This window comes from Streptopelia decaocto (genome assembly GCF_964273445.1).
Source record: "Streptopelia decaocto genome assembly, chromosome: 2".
NCBI classification, from domain to species: Eukaryota; Metazoa; Chordata; class Aves; order Columbiformes; family Columbidae; genus Streptopelia; species Streptopelia decaocto.
The window spans coordinates 77866420-77886813 of record NC_138655.1 but is presented as its reverse complement, the minus strand read 5'-3'; the positions used below and the strand labels follow the sequence as shown (position 1 = coordinate 77886813).

Below are 20394 nucleotides of genomic sequence, written 5' to 3'. Positions count from 1 at the left end.
ATACATTACATTTGCGTGGCGCTTTTTTTTTGGGTGTGTGTGTTTTTTTTTGAGCATTATATGCAACTGCATGATAAAGAGCCATGTAAGAGGATCTTGAGTCTGAACCTTTACTTAAAAAGAACAGAAAGCAAACAAATGAATAGAAGTGAAAAGCTTTTGATGTGAGAATGCAAAACTAGATGGAATAGTTCTCATTGTGCTGTGAGGACTCTAGATATGTATACTGTCTGAGGATAGTCCCATGGGGCAACTCCAGGAGACTGAGACTTAAATATACACAAATGATGACTGAGTTGCTTGTTTAGAAAACTTTTATTTGAATAAATAATCAGTGATTTTAAAAAATGTTTCTTTTATTTGAATCTACAGAGCAATTTGTCCTTCCAGGAACAGGAATCAACTCTCATTTGCCAAGGCATAAACCTAAAGTATTTGTGACAGAGGGAAAAGAAGTTGCTTTAACTGGTGTATGCATTTTCTTCATTAGATCTGATCTTTTTAAACCTATCACAACAGAGAATATCTATCAGGTAAGAGTCAGTGACGCTGATCACTGTACATAATCTTTTTTAAAAATATTTTTCCTCATGGGCTATTTTCAGCATGTAATTTGACAAACTTTGATATGGAGGAATGAGTAAAAGGACACAGTTTGGCTAAATGAACCATGGGACAAAAAAAGAGGAGAATGGAAAACCTGGCATTAGCTAGCAGCAGCAACTTGAAGTGTATCATTGCTATGAAGAAATGATGCTAACGAAGAAAATTCACGATAGTCCAAAATGACAAAGAGTAATTAGTCAATACCTAAATAATACACTGCTAAATTTCACAAGCACTAGCAAATCCATTAAAAGAAAAACAAAAAAACAAAAAACAAACAGAAACAATTTTATTTTTGAGACCGTATAGGCAAATAATATATAGACAAGTTTTTACTGGTGAAAGCCTCCTTAAATCTCTGATGGTCTGAGGTAAACAAAGCTGGATCAAATGTTTCAGTAGCAAGGAGCACAGAATAAAATGTAGGGCATCTTATAGCTGGAGCACTATAATTGGAGCACTAAAATAAGAATGATGGGCTAAATGAGAATTTGGTGTTGTGGAATACTTTCTATACCCTTCAAAATGGGAATTCTCAAGTACAGCTCCTAAACCAGTGAGTTTTAACACCCCCCATCTCTTCTACGAAAACCTTTAAAACTGTATTTTGCCTAGATATGCAAGAAATACAAGAGCTAAGGCTGGATGAGCTGGCTGTCATCACCACATTGTTGTTTAATTTCTACAGATACATACTTTAAAGTTTTGTGTTTTTCACAAGTAATTATGTAGCACTTGCTGATAGTAGATAACATGTTAAAACTAGAAAAGTTAAGTTGAAAAGTAAAAATGTTATGTCTGAAGACACATCTAATGTGTGACAAAAGTTGTTTGGTGTTAAACTATGTTGCTGAAAAAAATTCTTGTGGTACCTTCTAATGAAGCAAAAAGTGCCTGGCAGATCAACGTAATTTACCTTAGAAATCTTCAGCGGCTTTTGCAGAATGTCTGAAAAATATATGTTCTGTGAGGTGTTGCATCTCAAACTGGGTAAGAGGTATCCTTCCTGGACCAAAAACTTTGGGCAACAGGAAGTGAGAATTAACTATAGATCATAATTCTTTTTATATCTAAGCCTTTTAAGTACATTGATCTCTGTCTACATATATATTTCAAAAGTTAATGCTGATAGCTAGAGAAGTGGCAGGGTGGAATCATTTTACTTGTCTAAACTGAGCTTTATAAATTGAGGTCTCTCATACTCTCATTGTGTTTTACAAATGCATTCAGATCTTTGTTTCCTCAGTTTTGTATGACAAACTGTGATGCTGTGCAAATCTTGCAGGCCCTACTAGCAAGAATTGTGCTGTTATCACTTGAAGAGCACTCACACACTGGTAATTTCTGAGATGCTCAAGGCAATAGGACTGAAATAACTGTAATGATGGCAACATTTTGTTTTCCATTTTAACATGTATTGCATTTATTTTACAGGAAGTAAACTTTAATATGATGAATGTAGGTCGAGATGGCTTGCTAAAAAGTGTTGAGCAGTTGATATCAGAAATCTTCATTCCAGCCTTACAGACTATGGACCATGGCTGGGTTGAACTTGGTGATCCTCAACAAGCTTCCAATATTAAACAGGACTTCCTCGCTTCCCTTGAAGCATTTGTTAGTGTACTATCAGGAACTCAGCAAAATCTGTTGGAAAAGGTAGTGTGTTTATGAGGCAAATAGAAGTTGAACTAGCTGCTTAGAACGTCTCTTGCTCTGGAGCTTTTGAATTAACTGCTGTTGCAGAATACTAATTAAAAATCTATTTTATTAAACTGGAGGGAAAAATAACAATTTTGTTTGATGTCATCAGTAACTTGTTATACATTAATCTGTGGCTTTAACAATTCTACAGGTGCTTCTGCTCTGGTGCCAGTTCTTTAGAGCTATTAACATCTTGACTCTCCAATGGCTGTGGCCACTCTTAAACATAGAATTATTAATGTATGACAGGCAGTTGCTTTAACTGTCATTTCCTACTCAGCCTTTGTGAAGGAAAGAGCGTGAGCACTGCCAGGCTGGTAAATTCTCCAGATTCTGGAGTCTAGTTCTGGCTCAAACCAGTTTAATTTAAACTGATACAGGAATATGAAGTAACATACCCCAAGTGGGGCAAACAGTTACTTTTTAAAGTACTGGATTATTTGTCATGAACATTTCAGCATTTCAGGGTTTTTTAACATGTGGTTTAGGTGTATCTGAAGAAATGTGAAACATATGATCTGGAAACTCTAAGGGGACCTTCAGATTACCTGACAGTTGCTAACAGCATTGATGCTCTTGGAAGAATTGAAGTCTGCATGAAAGGATGGACCAAACAAATTGAACAGGTGATACACTGGACAAATGTGAAATATGACAACATCTGTGTATCGGGAGATGATGAATTTAATCTTGTTGGCTTAGATGTGATAAATCCCCGTATTTTAAAGTATTATTGGCATATCTGCTGTGATTTTACTTCTCGAAGATAACATTATTGAAAGCTTTTTCCATCTGTTAGTAAAAATAGCATACGCATGTCTCTGGAAGCTTGGTTCCCTGTTTTTGATAATCATCTCATCTTAAAGAGAAGACATTTCACTGATGGAAACTCTTCATGTGGTTAGAAGTATTGTAAGGTCAATGTACTTGTTTTAAGTGCAGATAAAATTAAAAAAAAATGCAGATGAGATTTTTAATTGCATTTTTTTCATCTCAGAAGCAAGTCCTTTGTAGACTACCTAGCATATATCTTGTTCTTTTCAGAAAGAAATGAAAGTATCAATTGAGTTATTGCATTAAATTATTGCATGATATTAATCAGGTTCTTGTGGTCTGTGCATCACCTGAAAAGCAATCCAAGGTAAATCATAGAAGCTTCAAAGAAACAAGTTCTGTAATGTTTGTACAGGCAGACAATAAGGAAGATGACAGCATGAATAGCTTTTAAAGCTGGAAAATGGTAATTTAGTTGCTACCTTATTCTCTACTCTGGCTGTAAAAATTATTGCAAAGATTTTATCAGAAAGGTACGTTTATTTGCAAATTAAGAAATCAGCTCCGTGAAAGACTCTTCTTTATTAAAGCCTCTGGTGTTCTTATCTATGTAAACCATCAGCTTGTTCAGAAAGCATAAAAATGTGCACAGAAATTATTTCAATTCATGTTACCCAGCTCAGAGAGAAAAGCTGAACCCACTGAGAGATAAGGAAGCCTCCTAAGTAGTTTGAAGTGCCCCTGAATCTACCTTAATCCTCAAGAGTGATGTATTTCAAAACAGTAAAAGGAGCCGTTCTACTATTTCAAAGTTGTTTATGGTTTTTGCAATTCATTCATTATATTAATGGTGCAAGCCTTCATGTTCAATGATATTGTAGACCTGCAATGCATTCTTCTATTTGGTGTGACTGAAGTGTTGTCAAATGCTAAGTAGAATATGTTACAGCTAGTAGGAATTTTCAGTGGATAGTATACTTCTCAAAAAATGTAATGAAGCAATCTTCACTTCAGAATATTCTTAAGTAGCTGACTGCCAATAGTTGGATTACCCACTGGAGAAGGATGACAGTAAATATGCTCCTTCCTATTCTTACTTCAACATTTACTGTGAGATCCTTGTGTCCATATTGCAACAGGGAAAGCATTCTGTCTATGCTTATATCATGGTTACTAAACTGAGCATCTCTACCTCTTGTAACAAATAAGCTGCTAGAAAAGATTCACCTTAGCCAAAAAACCAAAGTAGAAAAGTTATTGATTCCCAGTGGATTTAATCAAAGCAAAAGGAACACAACAATTCAGTGAATACTGTTCTCAGTGGTTAAAATCATACTTTGAAACATGCTTTGCAGATTATTTGCAGATAACATTATATAATTGTTTGTAAACATGCTCTTGAGATACTTCTCCCTCTTTATCTCAGAACTAAAAAGGCCGAGCAAAATTAAGGTTTCTTGTGGTGGTTGGGTTACGTAATTTATCATGGGAGGTTAATTTTAGGAGTTACATAATTAATTAATCCATGTTATCCATGTGGATAAAAATATCAACATCACTCAGTAATATTACTGTATGATAAAAGGTTCTTGCAGAAAATGACCAGTTGAGAAAGGAAGCTGATGACCTTGGGCCGCGAGCAGAGCTTGATTACTGGAAAAAGAGATTGACGAAATTCAGCTACCTTATAGAGCAGCTGAAGAGCCCAGATGTGAAGGCAGTACTTGGAGTACTCACTGCTGCTAAATCCAAACTGCTGAAGGTTTCTATTTTGAATTATGATAGTTGTAAAGACTAGAAATGTTCTGTCTAGCCTAGTTCGTTTTGGTGACATATGTAACATCATATAACATTTTCTGGTGGGAAAAGCATTGAAGCATCTTTGACTTTTGTTTTCTTTGTCTTTCCCTCTTCCTCACCTTGAGTAGCTAAAGTTTAAATCTCCTTTGTCTAAAGGCTGATAATGTACTGCATCCACACGGCTCAACAGAAATAAATGTTTATAAATCTATGAAAAGTTGATTGTTGAATCAGAAAATTGAATTATTGAACTGGGTATTTAATGAAAAGAAAATGAAAAAAAATTAAACCTCTTTCTCATATTGTTACACTGTCAAAACTGCTTGTGGGGTCATAATTTCTCAAGCTGACAAAGTTAAAGACCCATCACAAGCAGAAAAATAAGTAAATAAAATAAAAAGTCTTAGTGAGACACATGTGAAACAAATACATGGTAATATATTAATCATCCATCAAGCAAAAATAATTAACATATGATATCTATGTATTTTACAACAGCTTGACTTGACACTACTACTGACATAACTTGTTGAGCTGAGTGGTCTGAACTGACTGTATGTTCGCAGTTGAGTTATTGAAACAAAACAAGGATCTGTTCCTCATTTTGGGTAAACAAGTGTAACTATGAAGTAAATCCGTGCTTTCAAATGTGTTTAATGTCAAACCAGACTGATCTCAAAACAGTTTTTCTGAAGTGTGTAGTTCTATTTTTCTTCAACTTTCTATTCTTAGAACTGGCGAGCACTGGATATTCGCATCACAGATGCAGCAAATGAAGCTAAAGATAACGTGAAGTATCTATATTCTCTGGAAAAATACTGTGACCCATTATACAATAGTGATCCTGTAAGCAAAACTTTTAAATTCTTAACATAAATCTCTTCAGACAACTAAAATGAGTGTATTTTGTAGGAAATTTGGAAATGACATAGGTAGCATTTTAGGTATGCATCTCCAGTTTGAGACCTTGTTCACTTATGCTAAAAGTAGCCTAGTGGGAATTTCTGGCTACAAAATAAAGTACTTATTATTTTCTTGCCATGGTAATTATGAAGCTTCTGGTCTGATGATGGAACTGAATTCTGTGCTATGGGAAGAAGTGAAATCTTTGAGATTAAAAAAAAAAAAAAAAAGCAAAAATAAGAAGGTGAAAGTGAATCTGGTGCTATGCTAAGAACAAAAGCTAGACTTTGTGTTGGCAGCCAGGTCATGCTTAGCCTAATGTTTATAAGGCAATTTTCAGCTTCTTGGGGTTAGGAAAACATAAATACGGTTGTGTAAATATTAAAGTGCAAACATAAAACACCCTCTCATACCATAGTAACAGGATGATGCAAGTATAACAAGTAGTAAACATAACCAGACAACCTGAGGTATGGTATAGGAGGAAGGATTTTCACTGTCCCATTATCTGCTAAAGTAGGTCGCAAATGGTTGCTTTTATTAAAACTGGTTTTGCAACTGATTACATGTGTCTTGCTAGTCTGAGAAATGTGGTGAGTATCCATGAAGACTCAAAGCTTTGACCATCCTAGCTACCGCTTTCTCTCTCTCTCTTCGTACTCCTCCCAAAGTGAAATTACTTCCAAGCAGCACTCTGGGCAACCATGGCATGGCTCTGTTTGTTTGCATTTGCTGGAGGGTGTTAGAAGGGTGTGTTCTTTCAGTGTTTCCTCATCTGATATTTGAGTCTCTCTGATGATGTGTTAATATGATACCCCTACAAAACAGAGTTAAAGTGAACACACTTGCTGTTGGCACTGTGCAGGGTCTGTTGAACATGATCAGCTTTGTGCTCCCTGTACTGACTTTTACCAAGGAAGAAGTGGTACCAGCTTCACAGATGTTTAGTTTTGAGAGGATGTAGCACTTGGGGTGGAAGCCATCAAGGAATGGAGTGTGAACATTTCCCTTACTGATGTTTACTCGTAAAATTTTGAGAACCAGTTTGTCAGTAGCATAGAACTAATTGCTTTGGAAATTCAGATGCAAGGAGGAGCTGTCTGAAAAAACTCTTTCAATCTGGATCATTCATCGGCTGAGGACAGGACTGCTGGTTTGTGGTTGGACTCAATCTTAAAGGTTGTTTCCAACTTAAACAGTTCTATGATTCTATTTGTTTACAATCTAAATGCCAGTGCTATAGGAAAGTTGTTCATTGTAGTTCCTTTATTCCAATGAGTGCCATGAATGTTATCTCTATTTTTTGGCTCTCTTTATATGCACACTAACACCAGGTTTAACAAAACAGTGTACAAGCATACTCTTTGTGAAAACAAACGGTACTTTTGAAGAGGCCTTTGTCTCTATCAAATTTTACTCACTGACAAGAATTCTTCCAGCTAAGACTGTGGAGAAATTTTTTCCCCCAAATTGAATTTTAGAGCTTGGATTCTGAAGTAGAATAGGCAGCTCTGCAGAAGACACCCAGGGAAACAAGGGCAGAAACATTAGGAAGACCATGTTTGTAATGCTCCTTGGTTCTCTAATTAAGTATTGAGCTAATGTCTGGTAACACAAGTACTGAGCAGAATTCAGACTCTGTTTCTTTCCAGGTGTCCATGGTGGATGCTATTCCAGGACTCATAAATGCAATTAAAATGATTCAGAGTATCTCTCAGCATTATAATACGTCTGAAAAGATATCCTCTTTGTTTGTAAAGGTCAGTGCTACAGAGTGAAAGGAAATTTTCAGGTTTTTTTTTTTTTTTTTTTGTGTGCTGTTGCTTAAGTGAGAGACAGAAAACACAAAAGGACAAAGCAATTGAAGAGGCAACATTTTGCTCAATTTAATACTGCTTTTGGAATGTACAGAGAATTGGAAATAGTGATAAAACTACTTCAAAATTAGAACTTAGTTTACTGTCTGTAATTTGGAGTTCTAAGGATTTTTTCAGACTTCTTGAAGATCGAGGCTAATCTCAACCCTGATGTGAATAGATCAAGAAACATTTTATTACAATGAGTTCTGATGGTGGTGAACTGTTTTTTGTAGAACCAATTATGTTAAATTTATATAGCCCTTAAGCCTCCTTATGACTGCATGAAGAAGGAAATGTGGTTGGAAGGACAACCAGTTCCTTAATTATCATTGTCTCATGGGCCCTTGTTTTTACTTTTGCTTTCAGAAGTGTCAAGGACTTATGACTTTGTAGTCCTCAAAGTCATTTCAAGGGTAGTATAAGGTATTTAGGTTTAGGGTGATCATAGTTAATCAACAACATTTTGGTGGTGTAATGATCTGGAGGCTGGATATTGCAAGGAGGACAGTCTGTCTAGGGGAGTGGTATTTGGTCAGAGGTGTGAGACGAGACTGAAAGAATGGCAAAATCTGCTTTGTCTTGAAATGTTTTTTTTCACGAGGTTCAAAATGCTTTTAGGTGACCAATCAGATGATCACAGCATGTAAAGCCTACATTACAAACAACAATACAGCCACAATCTGGAATCAACCTCAGGAGAGAGTTATGGAAAAGCTACAAGCAGCCATTAGACTTAAACAGGTAGGTGGGAAAATGATGAGGAAAACAGAATATAAGGTGAGATACAGAAGGGCATGATTAGGAAAACTTTATATGAGGAAGCAATGTTGCAATGAAGGAAAATGAAGCACCAGAAAAATAGCCTTTGGAACTGGAGTGTTTGTATTGGAGCTAACAAGGTATTTAGTCCAGTGTCTGTTGATCTTCTGGAAGCAGGATTTAATGCTTAGCCTAATTTACCTATGCTTTTTATATGAGAAATACTTGGATTTTCATGCCTGAGTTTCTCTAGAAACTTTCTTCTCGGGTGATGAGGAGGAATGTGTGATACAAATGAAAACAGCAGAAGTTACTGAGATGAATATGTTCCAAAACAAAGATGTGTGGACAAACTAGAACTTCAGAAAGGGCAATTAAGTCAACTGAGAAGAATTCAGCTGTTCAGATTGCATAGACTTGTTGGGAAGATAGCTCTTTTTTTTTTTTTTTGCATACATTTCCATGACTGTTTTGGGATTTTTTTTTTTTTTCCTCATCTCTAGAATATAGGAATATAGGATAATTCAGCTTAGAAGGGTCCTCAGCAGACATTTAGGTCAACCTTCTGCTCAAAGCCAAAACAGGGGCAGCTTGGTTGCCTAGTCCTTTATCCAGTACTGTCTTAAAGTTCTCCAAGGATGGAGAGACTGCATAGCCTTTCTGGGAAATCTGTTTCACTGCTTGACTGTCCTTAGGGTGAAATATTTGATCCTTACATCCAGTCAGTTCATCATCTGTTTCAATCTATGCCCATTGCCTCTTGGCTTCTGTCCATGTATTACCTATGAAGAGCCTAGCTCTGTCTTCTTTATAACCTCCCTGTAGTTATTGGAAGGTTCATATTAGTTTTTTTCCATTATTACTTTTTGATTTGTTAATTGTATGTGTTTGTAAGACTAGAACTGTATCCTGACACCTTCTGAAACAACAAAACTTGTGTAGTTCTACCATAAATTAACATAAATTTATATATCTTACCATCAGCAATGAGCAGTAAATTTGTGTATTTCTATAAAGATATAGCAAATTATTCAGTTGCTGTATTAAAATAAGTTGAAGGTTAGGTTTTTATTTGAGTCTCTTGATTTTCTGAAAGCTTTTGGAACTAAACAGATAAAAACTTAAAATTTGAGTCACTAACAACTTGAGAAAATCTGTGTCCTTTGTGTTAATATCTCTAAGTGGGGTTATTCGACATATATGTGCTAAAAAACAATGAACATTGTATTTTAAAGAGAACTACTCTCAAAAGTAACCATTTCAGGCAAATCTGTTGACTATGTAATCTGACTTTGGGAAGAATTTTATTTAAACATGTTTGGAGTAAGGTTTGTGCCCAGTTAGCAAAGCAGAATGAAAACGGGAAGCTGCGATGGAGCAGCATTCTAACTTCAGAAATGTTTTTGATCTGGAAAGTGATTTTGGAAAATTTGGAACTCCATTACTTGATAAAACTGCTCCTCACACAATTGTTATTTTCAGTGTCTGAAAACCGAAATCGGGGTTGTCGTCTTGGGTATTCAGTAAACACATCAAGCTCTGCTATAAAATGGAAGGAACAGAATTTTGCTCTAGCTAAGGATGGAATGTACAAATACATACATGTGCAGTTCATTCATTTGATGAAATGTGTGATCCTGTAATGGTATTGCTGGGCTAGTTTTCGGAGACTGTTACTGTCTTTGTAGTGTTCGTGATTGTTGATAAAACTACTTGCTATCAAGTTAAGATAATACCTGCCTGCATAAATTTTGTTCTAGCTGATGACAGTCCCTTTTATTATATGCTTGACATTCTTTGTTTAAATTCCTCTTTGTTTTTAGGAGTATCAACATTCCTTTCACAAGGTAAAAGAGAAATTGGAACAAAATCCAGCTGAAAGACAGTTTAATTTTAGTGAGGTGTATATCTTTGGAAAGTTTGAAACCTTTCATCGACGCCTGGTAAAGATAATAGATGTTTTCAATACTATAAAAACCTACTCAGTTCTACAGGAGTCTAAGATAGAGGGACTGGAAGGAATGATCACAAGATATGAGGTACACAGTAAATTTCTGATATCCTGACAGTCTGACTTGAACTTTAAACAATGAATAATGATGCAAATTAGAAAATGTTTATCAAGAGAAAAATCAACTCTTTAACTTGTGCTAAAATTACTGGGTAATAGTTAGCAATGTGAACATGTGATTGCTGGGGAAGTGAGCAGACAAGATGAAAAAGGACAGGTGGGTACATGAATGAGGTGTGTTAAAATCAAAGTTGATTGAAAAAAAGCAATAAAATGGGGGGACTTTGTAACAGGAATAATTGGAGCTGTGGTTTTATGTTATGCTCAGGGGAAAAAGTGAGAAGTGTAACATTTCTGACTTTCATAGCTAGCAAAGTATTTGTAAAGTGCTGTCTTCATCTCCTACCCATTATTCTAGGAATACCTACCTGATCAATGCCCTTCAGTGAGGCTGGCTGTGTTGCCCTGGTAGTTGATGCTGCAGTCAGATTTTCCTTGTTACTTGGAGTGAAACAAGAGCCAGTTTCGTTTCTGTGCTACATAAATACAAAAAAATACAACTTTGATTTCTTGAAATAAGTAATTTAAGAAAAACAAAACCAAAGCAAGCCAACCCCCCCAACACCTTAGACTCTCAGATTCACTTTCTTTTGTTAATGGAATAATGAGTTTTATCACAGCAAAACAGATTATTAGGTTTACTTAAAAACTGTACTCTAGATTGAGAGCATAATCAACAGCTGTGTGTCTTATGAGGGAAGTAAGAGTTAATGCACAGATGGCTGTCTTTGGGGTGAGGGAGGAAGAGAAATTTCTCTAGCTGGTTTGCTCTGTAATGCTCTCCAAGTTGAGTTTTCTTCTTTTGGAACAGTGAAATCCCTTTGAGTGTTAGTGTTACTATTCAAGGCTTCTTTCCTGGTCCTTAATTTAATAGGACTGAGACTTTAAACAGCAAGGAGCTCTTCTAAGAATTTAAATATGCTGACTCATGTCCTTTTCCTTTCTTCTGAGAATTTCTTTTCTAGCAAGTAGAATCTTCCCTGCTTTTCCTGAGCCTGAGTTAACTTACCTTAATGTGTGTCTTCTAGTGCAGTGTCATAATTATGGCACTTGTAAATATTAAAATAAATCAAAAGTATTCAACATCTGGAGTTTGTAGACTGCTTTTAGAGATCACATGTGATGCAATGGCAGTACAGAAAAATGTTGCATTCTAATTTAGTTTACTCTGTCCTTCCCAATTGTTATGGCAGTAAGTTAATCACTTCGTTTTAGTAAAATAGCTATGTGGTAAAATGCAGGAATTCCCTGGTCCATTCTGGTTTGATTCACTCCCTGTTGCAATCCAGGATTTTGATTCCTTGACTGCATCCTTCACAGTAGCCAGTTCTCTCCCTTGTTCTCTTCTGTGTTATTCTGAGAAGAAACATGGGCACAACTAGAAGGGTGGCTTGTTCCAAGTCTATTCTACATGGGCAGGATGGGTATGGGCTGCTCTAAATTTTACTCCCTTCACTGAGAGCTGCTCTCTAAAGCTGTCCCAGTAGGCTTCTTAGCAACCCAAGTTTCTTTCAAGATACTGTTTTGGTAGACTGTAGCACAGACATCTCATTTATTTGGGGCATTTGTATTTGAAAAGCTGCCTGTGATCATTAGCCCAGGCTATGGTGCAGTCAGCACTCTATACAGATATACCCCATTATCCATCGAAGGTTTGTGTGAGACCTTGTTACTGTGAAATTAATCTCATTTGCAGGGGGATTGGGGTGAGCAGGAATTATACATGCTGAGGTAGAAAATAATACATGGAAGGTACTGGATAGTATTGAGCTACTGAAATACTTGACATGGATCATTACTATAGTTACATGACTCGAAAAAATTTTAAAGCAGGAAGTTATGTTGCAGTTCTTCACGCTTTACCACTTTGTTGCTATGTAGGATTTGCTTGTTTTTAGAGAAAAAGATGGAATTTTTCTGTCCAGCAAAGCAATAAAACTGAAGTTCAGTTGACTTATAACAAAATGGTGGAAATCTTCTGTACTGAAAATGTGTTGAGCTTCACAGCTACACTGTTGTAAACTACTAGGAAGTTGAACAGTAGTTCATCATTTGAAGTCCTTTAACTGTGTACACAGCTCAGGGGAGATGCTGCTTAAGATATACTTTCATTTCAGTGGACAGCAGCTATATTAAGTCTTGGGCTGGTGATGTGCTTCATCTTACTGTGACTTTTGAATAGTCTGTGTATGGAATCAGTTAATTTAAAGATGTGGAAAGTGCTAATGTGAAAATATTTTTCTATGTTGAACTTTATTGACTCCTAAATAGAAGTTATAAACCTCTGCATGAGAGAATATTTAATGGGTAACAAATATCTTGAATGAAATGCAAGACTTTGTCAGCTCTAATTGACTTAAAGCAGAAGTAAATACTAAAAATGAAATTCATATGGCCATTGCACCAACATTTTTCCTGCAAATATGTCATCTAAGTGGTTTACTTATGTTGCTCAGCAAATACTGGTGAGTAAAGGCAAGGGTAAAATGTGAATGTGCACAAACTGTTTTACTAAATATTTTGGTGTAGTAAGTCTTTTTGATAAGACTTTTTTTTTTTTTTGTTAATAATTTTCTTTTTCTGTGGAACTGTTTAGAGCATTGTTGACATCATGAAGAAAAAGCCTTACAATTTCTTGGATCAACGGAAGACTGATTTTGACCAAGACTATGAAGAGTTTTGCAAAGAGATAAATGAACTTCATGTACGTTTTATGATTCAGATAAAAATTTAATTTACAGATGAATCCTCATGAAAACAAAAATACCTCTATCAGAATTACCACCAAACAAATTACACAAATCTCAAAGTTTCTACTCTGAAAATGAAAAAACATTCTAATGTATGTCCTCTTTAAAGCTTGCATTTATTATCAAACATTCAGATCAGTTTCATGGAATAGGCTGGAAGGGGCCTTGGGGGCCTGCAAGGAAAGGATTTTTTTTTCATTAATGTACTTGATTTGGAAGTTATGCTAGCAGTAATAACAAAAAAAAATAGATTATTTCATTGGGTGAATGGAAGCATAGTGCAAATAAGTCAGATGATTAGTTTTCTCATCGTTCTGAAATCAGAGGTTGGTGGAAGGAAAAGGTATCTGTAGAGGAAAAAAATGCTTGGCTTGCTTTGACTGCCAAAGAGGTAAGCAAGCATTCTCTGAGGGCTCTCAGCATGGTGGAACATTTAAGGATAGAAAAGCTTTTGTTGGTTGCACAGCTACAGAGGGAGCTTGGAAAGAAAATGTCTTGCAAGTTGGTTGTATTTTGTTTAATTCTTGAGAGAAGGAAGAAAGGGAAAATTGATACTTACTGAGGTTAGTTTTAGATAAACATATTAAGTTATAATATAGTGCATGATAAATTCTGACAAATAATAATACCTGGTATATTTGAGGTCTGGGACTTACGTAGTTCTTTGCTGTAGAATTCTTTGTTCTCCTTCAGGATCAATTAAGGACTTTCATGAGCATCACATTTGAAAATATTCCGAACACTGAAAGAGCACTGAGTATGTTGAAGAAATTTGAAAGGTACTATGTCCTGTTTAGATTGCTAGAATTCTGCCAGGAAATGGAAATAACACTTTGAGGATTGTGTGAAGTTGGGAAAGCAGATCAGGAGGCATCTCTCTCCTTAAATACAAACAAATGAAAAACAACTCAACCTCCTCTTACTCAACTGTTCAGCTCTGTTAAAGGATCGTTCAAAATTAGCCTAAGTACAGGAACACTTTATGGCTATTAGAATATTTGCCTTAGCTTTGTCCTTGAACAATGACATTAATTTATTAACACAGTACAGTTAGGAGAGAGTAAATGCTTGTATTAGGAAACAGTGAAATTTGTCTTGATAAATTCACAGCCTCAGTCTTTATTTTATCAGTTTTCTTCTAATATTCTGTTTAATGTAGTAGACTGTTAGTGGTGGACTGGTTACAGTTTGCTGCACGTAATTTCAGCTCAGTGTTTGAAAACAGTGACAAAACAGAAAATATGTAGGCTCACTTGGAAACTTTTATCATCTGGTCTAAATCTTGGTTGCTTAGAATCAGGTTGTGACAGCATTTGTTCAAGATTTAGTGAAAACTGCTGCTTAAGTAGTTATTTTATAAAGAATGCAAGGGAATCTGGAACAATTGTATTTTCTAGCAACAGTATCAGAAGAATTTCAGAAGTATTAAAGGAATTTTTTTAATGATTTTTTTTTTCTCTAAGCAGATTACAAATCCCTAATCTTGGCATTGATGAAGAGTATCAGAAAATACTTCAAAACTATGGTCATGACATAGAAACAGTCTGTAAGCTCTACACTAGGCAGAAGCAGGACCCTCCACTGGCTCGTAATCTGCCTCCAATAGCTGGTAAGATCCTGTGGGCACGTCACCTATTCTACAAGATCCAGGAGCCCATGAAGTCTTTCCAGCAGCACCCAGCTGTTCTGCAAACGCCAGATGGAAAACACATAATCCACAACTACAATAAAGTAGCAAAAGTTCTTATGGAGTTTGAGGTGACCTACCACAGGGGATGGCTTCAGCAGGTAAAACAGCTGATTTTGATTTGGATGTTTCTTTAAAAAAAATGTGGTGGATTTTTTTTGTTGGTAGAGTAATAGCTTTACAGACCAGACTGGATTCCTGTTGTTTCAGCCCTCAACAAAACATTGGTTACAGCAGTGTGAAGGAATCTTTGGCTAGTAGCAGTATGCAAGTATGCTGAGCTATTGACTTAGGATGTCTCTTAAGTGAGGGGTGGAATAAGAAAAGGTACTTCCTGATAAAGTGTTTCTATTAATAAGCAGTGCCTGTACTTCCTGTACCTGAATTTAGGAGCAACTGAAAGATTTTCATTATAACTAAGAAATAATTATTATGGAAATGTACAACAAAGATTCAATGGTAGCCTTTCCTGTCTCTCTCTCTGCCATATCCTGCTGACTCTAGTGCTAGAAGATCACGGTGGGGAGAGGAGTTCTGTCAGTTGGCTAGCTTAAGGTAAAAACAGACACAGAGGTTTCCTCTGGTCTGGACAATATAGATTTGATTTTTGAGTTATGATCCATGGGTATACTCCAAATGAATGCACATGTATAGAGCATGCACCCTCAGCAGATAGAGCATCCTGTAGAATTAATAACATACTCTGCACAAATGTGTTTTGATCCTGTTATGGATTAACCCTGATGCTCACTCACTCTCTGCCCCATCATTGACTTCCCACCTAGTGAGACAAGGAAGAGGAAAGGAAAAGTAAAAGAAAAAAAACATGTGGGTTGAAATAAGAAGTTGTTTAGTAAGTGAAGGAGAAGTGGAGAAAGAAAACTAAGTATTGCAAAGGCAATGACTCGCCACCTCCCATGGGTAGACCAATGTCCAGCCAGTCCCAAAACAAAAGATGGCTAACCCCCTCAACCCCTGCCTCTCTCTTTTTATTGCTGAGCATGACGTTATATAGCATGGAGTATCCCTTTGGTTGTTTGGGGACATCTGCCTGGTTTTGTCCCCTCCTAACCTCTCATGCATCCATTCCCCTGCTCCCCAGTCTATTCACTGCAGGAAGCAGAGTGAGAAACAGATGCTGTACAAGCAGCCTTCAGTGACACCTAAAACATTAGTATGTTATCAGCATTGTTTTGATTATGCATCTGAAACATAGCACTGTACAAACTGCTATGAAGAAAATTAATTCCATCCCAGCCAGACCCAGTACAGAGTAATTTAATTTCCTATCAACCATTTGGTAAGGCAGAACGCTTTGTAGTCTGAATTTTCATAGAATCATTTCAATTGGAAGAGACCCTCATGATCACTGAGTCCAACCATAACCTAACCTAACTCTGGCACTAAACCATGTCCCTAAGAACCTTGTCTAAATGCCTTTTAAACACCTCCAGGGGTGGTGACTCAACCACTTCCCTCGGCAGCTTGTTCCAATGCCTGACAAACATTTCTGTGAAGAATTTTTTCCTAATATCCAATCTAAAACTCCTCTGACACAACTTGAGGCCATTTCCTTTTGTCATATCACTTGCTACTTGGGAGAAGAGACCCACACCCTCCATGCTACAACCTCCTTTCAGGTAGTTGTAGACAGCTATAAGGTCTCCCCTCAGCCTCCTTTTCTCCAGGCTGAACAGCCCCAGTTCCCTCAACTGCTCCTCATGAGACTTTCTTCAGAAAGTATGGTTTATCTTAATTTCTAAATCTCATGTGACTGATTTTGCCATTTTGGGTTTTGTACACAGAACCTCTGACTGCCTTCATATTATCAGATGGCTTCTGTGGGGACTACTTTATAGCCTTAAAAATCTCTGTGATTTTCTACTGTCCTGTTGGCATATTTTCCGCCTCTGTTTTCTTTGTTGCCTTGTCAAACAGCATGTTGTAGAAAAATTTACCTCAACCTCTCAGATCTCAAAAAGAAGGATAAGAATCTCCAGATGACTGTTTTGAGAATGGTGGTACAACTGGCAGTGCATCTGCCTCTTGTTCTTGGAGCTCAGCCCCAACTATTGTACAATGTTAAAATTTCTAGTGCTGATAAACATAAGTCATCTCAAAGCTAGTCTTACATTAGACCTGAGACCAGATGTTCCTACTGTCTCTTGTCTCATCAGAATATACAAAGATTTCCTCACCCTTCCCCCTTCACTCTTGCATTTGCTATGAAGGTTTAGAGGATCGTAAGGTTTGATTGATACTGTAAGTGGGAGCATTTGTGTCAGTTTGGTGTACTAAAATGGGAGAAGCGACTACAATATTAGACGTTGTATAATATGCTGTCTTCAGACTGCTGTGGTTCTGGTGCTGGGTATGTGTTACTGGTGATTAATCTGGTGCTGTCTGCCAGCTGGGAATCAAAGAACCTGAAGAGTATTACCTCAACTGTTCTTTCATTATTGGTTATGTTTCAGGTATGTCAGATCTAAATTGGGCACTACTGACCTCTGTATAACTGGTCCTTCTGGGCAGTAATGAAAATTTCCATTGTTTTCTTTAACTTCAAGTGCTTATTCTGGTAACTTGACAAGCCCATCTTTGATTTCATGTGCTCTTCACAGAGAGCTGGTGTGTTTTGTGTATCCCTCATGTTTTATGGAAGAGGAATTGTGATGCTTCAGGAAGCCTTTGGCATGTTTTCAGTGTTTCTGTCTTGGACTCGGTTTCTGTTTTGATTCCAGTACCGTGCTGGATACCTGCATTGTTCCAAGTACACTGATGATAGCTTTCACTGAATTGTACCTGCTGCTGCTATCATGTCCTTGTCTGGGCACTTTTAAGATATATTCCCTGTCTCAGCTATAAAGACTAAGGAGGTTGTATGCTTCTTGTTGGGCTACATATGCCTTCTTTGGCTAGACGATCTAGTGGTTAGATTTTATGACATGTTCCGTGCCTTGATGGAGCAGTCAAATACCTTCTCCTTTCATCTGGTACAAAATGACTGTAACATCCAAGGCATCTCCCCTGAACTGGTGCCTTTTTTGTGAGGTCCTAGTGATCTGATTCTGATTGGTGTTAAAATTAAGAGTCTGGTTTCTCTTATAGTAGCATCAAATTGCACTTGGCAGCCATATAAGCCCCCTGAGACTCCTCCAAACTCAACAGGTGGGAGCAAAGGGAGGTGGATTTGAAGAGAATTTCAAGTTTTTGAAACAAGTACACTTGCCTTGAAAATATACGAAAAGTATATCCACTTTAACATCAATGCATTTGTCTATCAGATACAGCAAAAAACCCGTGACAATTTTTTTCAGTAGTCCTTTCTCTCGAGGCAACAAGAGTGCAGATGGATGTGGACATGAGCTCCATAGAACACAAGGTGGAGCTCCTGCCTTACTGCTGAACAAGAGAAAAAGGCGAGGAGAGCAAGTGGCCTGTGGGGAATACAAATACAACAGAAATACAGCTGTAGCTCCTACTACTTTTTATTCTTCAATACAATGGAAATAGTTAAGCTTAGTGGTGCTTTCTGATATTTCCGAATATTTTTCCACCGTTTTTGCCTGTTCGTTACTGGATGGTTACCACCTTGTTTATCCACTTTTTTTTTTTTTTTTTTTTTTTTTTTAATAGCACAAGATTTAAACCCATTATTTTTGTACTATAGATGATGTTTGACTTAGACATACTAAAATATTAAAATACTGGGAAGTATGAAAGCTACTGTAATTCTATGGCAGCATATGATTTGTGCCTTCAAGGTATCTCTTATTTCTGTTACCAATATTTGTTACCTTAATAATGAAAATTGCATGGAAAAAAACATGAATGTGAGAGGCAGAGATTGATAATGGGAATAGTGAGTCTGAAGGCCAAAGAAGAGTGCAGTAAGATTTACTGGTGGACATTGCAGATAAAACATAAGCTCCTATTTAAGGCAACTTTGGTTGAGCAGAACATGACAGCTTCACTGACAAAACTTGATTAGATAATTTCTTGAAAAATGCTGCTTGAAATGTCATCATAGTACCTGATACAGCTGAAGGAAGCAGTATAATCAACTATAGTTTGGACAGGAAAGGGGGTGCAAATTTTCAGTGTGTGTTCCATGAAAAAAGGAAAAAGTACACTGAAAGAAATCAATGGGTTATGAAACTCTTGCTTAAAAACAAGCTCCATCTCAATATAATGTGTTATATGAAATTGGAGAAATGAATGAAGAACAATAAAACTACATCAGCAAAAGAACAACTGGAAAAATAGGAAAAGCAGAAAAGTTTTTCATGTAGGAAGTACTTCCCTATTTAAGGCATGACTTCTTCCTCATATCAGCTAAATTTTCCATGTGTGGTGGTCTTATGAATGCTCTCCCTTCCAGTTCCATGGGAAACAAATGCTATTCTAGTGTTCAAATAAGGCTGTTAAACCATGTGTGATTAGGCTTCCCTTTTAAGAATTAAAAAACCCCAAACCTATAATAAACATTAATCTTAGCATTTTCAAAAAATTGTGCAGAAATTGGATATAATTGGGAGTTCCGTTAAGATTGGAGTGTGATTTATCTATTAGGGAGTGTGAAACAAGTGAAAGGATGAACAAGGATAAGTTTGTTCAAAAGATATCTGAAGAAGTTAACCAAGACTAATTTAGTTCATCAAGAAGGTTGTGTGCAGGCTTTTTACAGAATGTGTAATAAGTTTTAAGGAAATGAGAGTTCAAATGTAAGAGAATTGGAGTAAGAAAGTCCATGGCTCTGCTTTTTATGTTGGACTGTGGAATGCAGTTTATGATATCCAAAAACCAACAGAAAATTGCCTGTTGGATAAAGAACAGTTAATTTGATTTTTAAGCTTTTGGGTACTTAAATACAGTGTTAATAAAGTTTTGTTGTTGACTCATAATATATTAAACTTTATTGTCAGCAATACCTGATTCTAGTATCTGCCAAAGTGATACTTATGTCCAAAACAAAGTATTTAATTGTACTGGCTTGTCTGATCAGGAATGATGACTTTGTTTCCTGCAGATTGAATTAACTAAAAGAGGACTTCAGTCATCCCTCTTGGTAAAAGCTCCAGAAACAGGAGAATTATTTGTGAATTTTGACCCTCAAATATTAACCTTAATCAGAGAAACAGATTGCATGACTCACATGTGCCTTGAAATACCACCATTTGCAAGTGTTATTCAACAGAAGAGAGACTGGTATAAGAAGATTGTCAACAATTTGCAGGTGGGTTTATTTTATTTGTGTGTAATGTACATTAAGATGTCAAAGTTCTATATATATGGAAGAGAAAAAATGAAGACCAACTACTACACATTAGGAAAACATCTGCAAATCTACTTTTTATCTTTATGACTGTACTGAGGCACTTTTAAAAAGGATTTCTTTGCTTTGTATTTTCTGTGAAGTCACTTCAAAGGTGGACAGGTTTAGGGAAGCTCTGCAGAGCTTGTGAAAGAGATGAGGAGGCAAGA

The 20394-nt window shown here is 36.5% G+C and overlaps 1 protein-coding gene across 1 annotated transcript in view; it reads left to right on the top strand.

Moving 5' to 3' along the window:
- The window catches only part of DNAH5 (dynein axonemal heavy chain 5), a gene marked incomplete at both ends in the record, with an annotated part of 124825 nt that overhangs the window by 9999 nt on the left and 94432 nt on the right, over positions 1-20394 (top strand). Inside the window, 12 exons of the mRNA XM_082045560.1 lie at positions 373-533; positions 2041-2262; positions 2796-2933; positions 4667-4843; positions 5614-5727; positions 7437-7544; positions 8262-8384; positions 10226-10441; positions 13070-13177; positions 13917-14002; positions 14690-15011; positions 19940-20146. Of these exons, the coding sequence (XP_081901686.1) occupies positions 373-533; positions 2041-2262; positions 2796-2933; positions 4667-4843; positions 5614-5727; positions 7437-7544; positions 8262-8384; positions 10226-10441; positions 13070-13177; positions 13917-14002; positions 14690-15011; positions 19940-20146 (1982 nt within the window). The remainder of the gene's footprint in view (positions 1-372; positions 534-2040; positions 2263-2795; positions 2934-4666; positions 4844-5613; positions 5728-7436; positions 7545-8261; positions 8385-10225; positions 10442-13069; positions 13178-13916; positions 14003-14689; positions 15012-19939; positions 20147-20394) is intronic.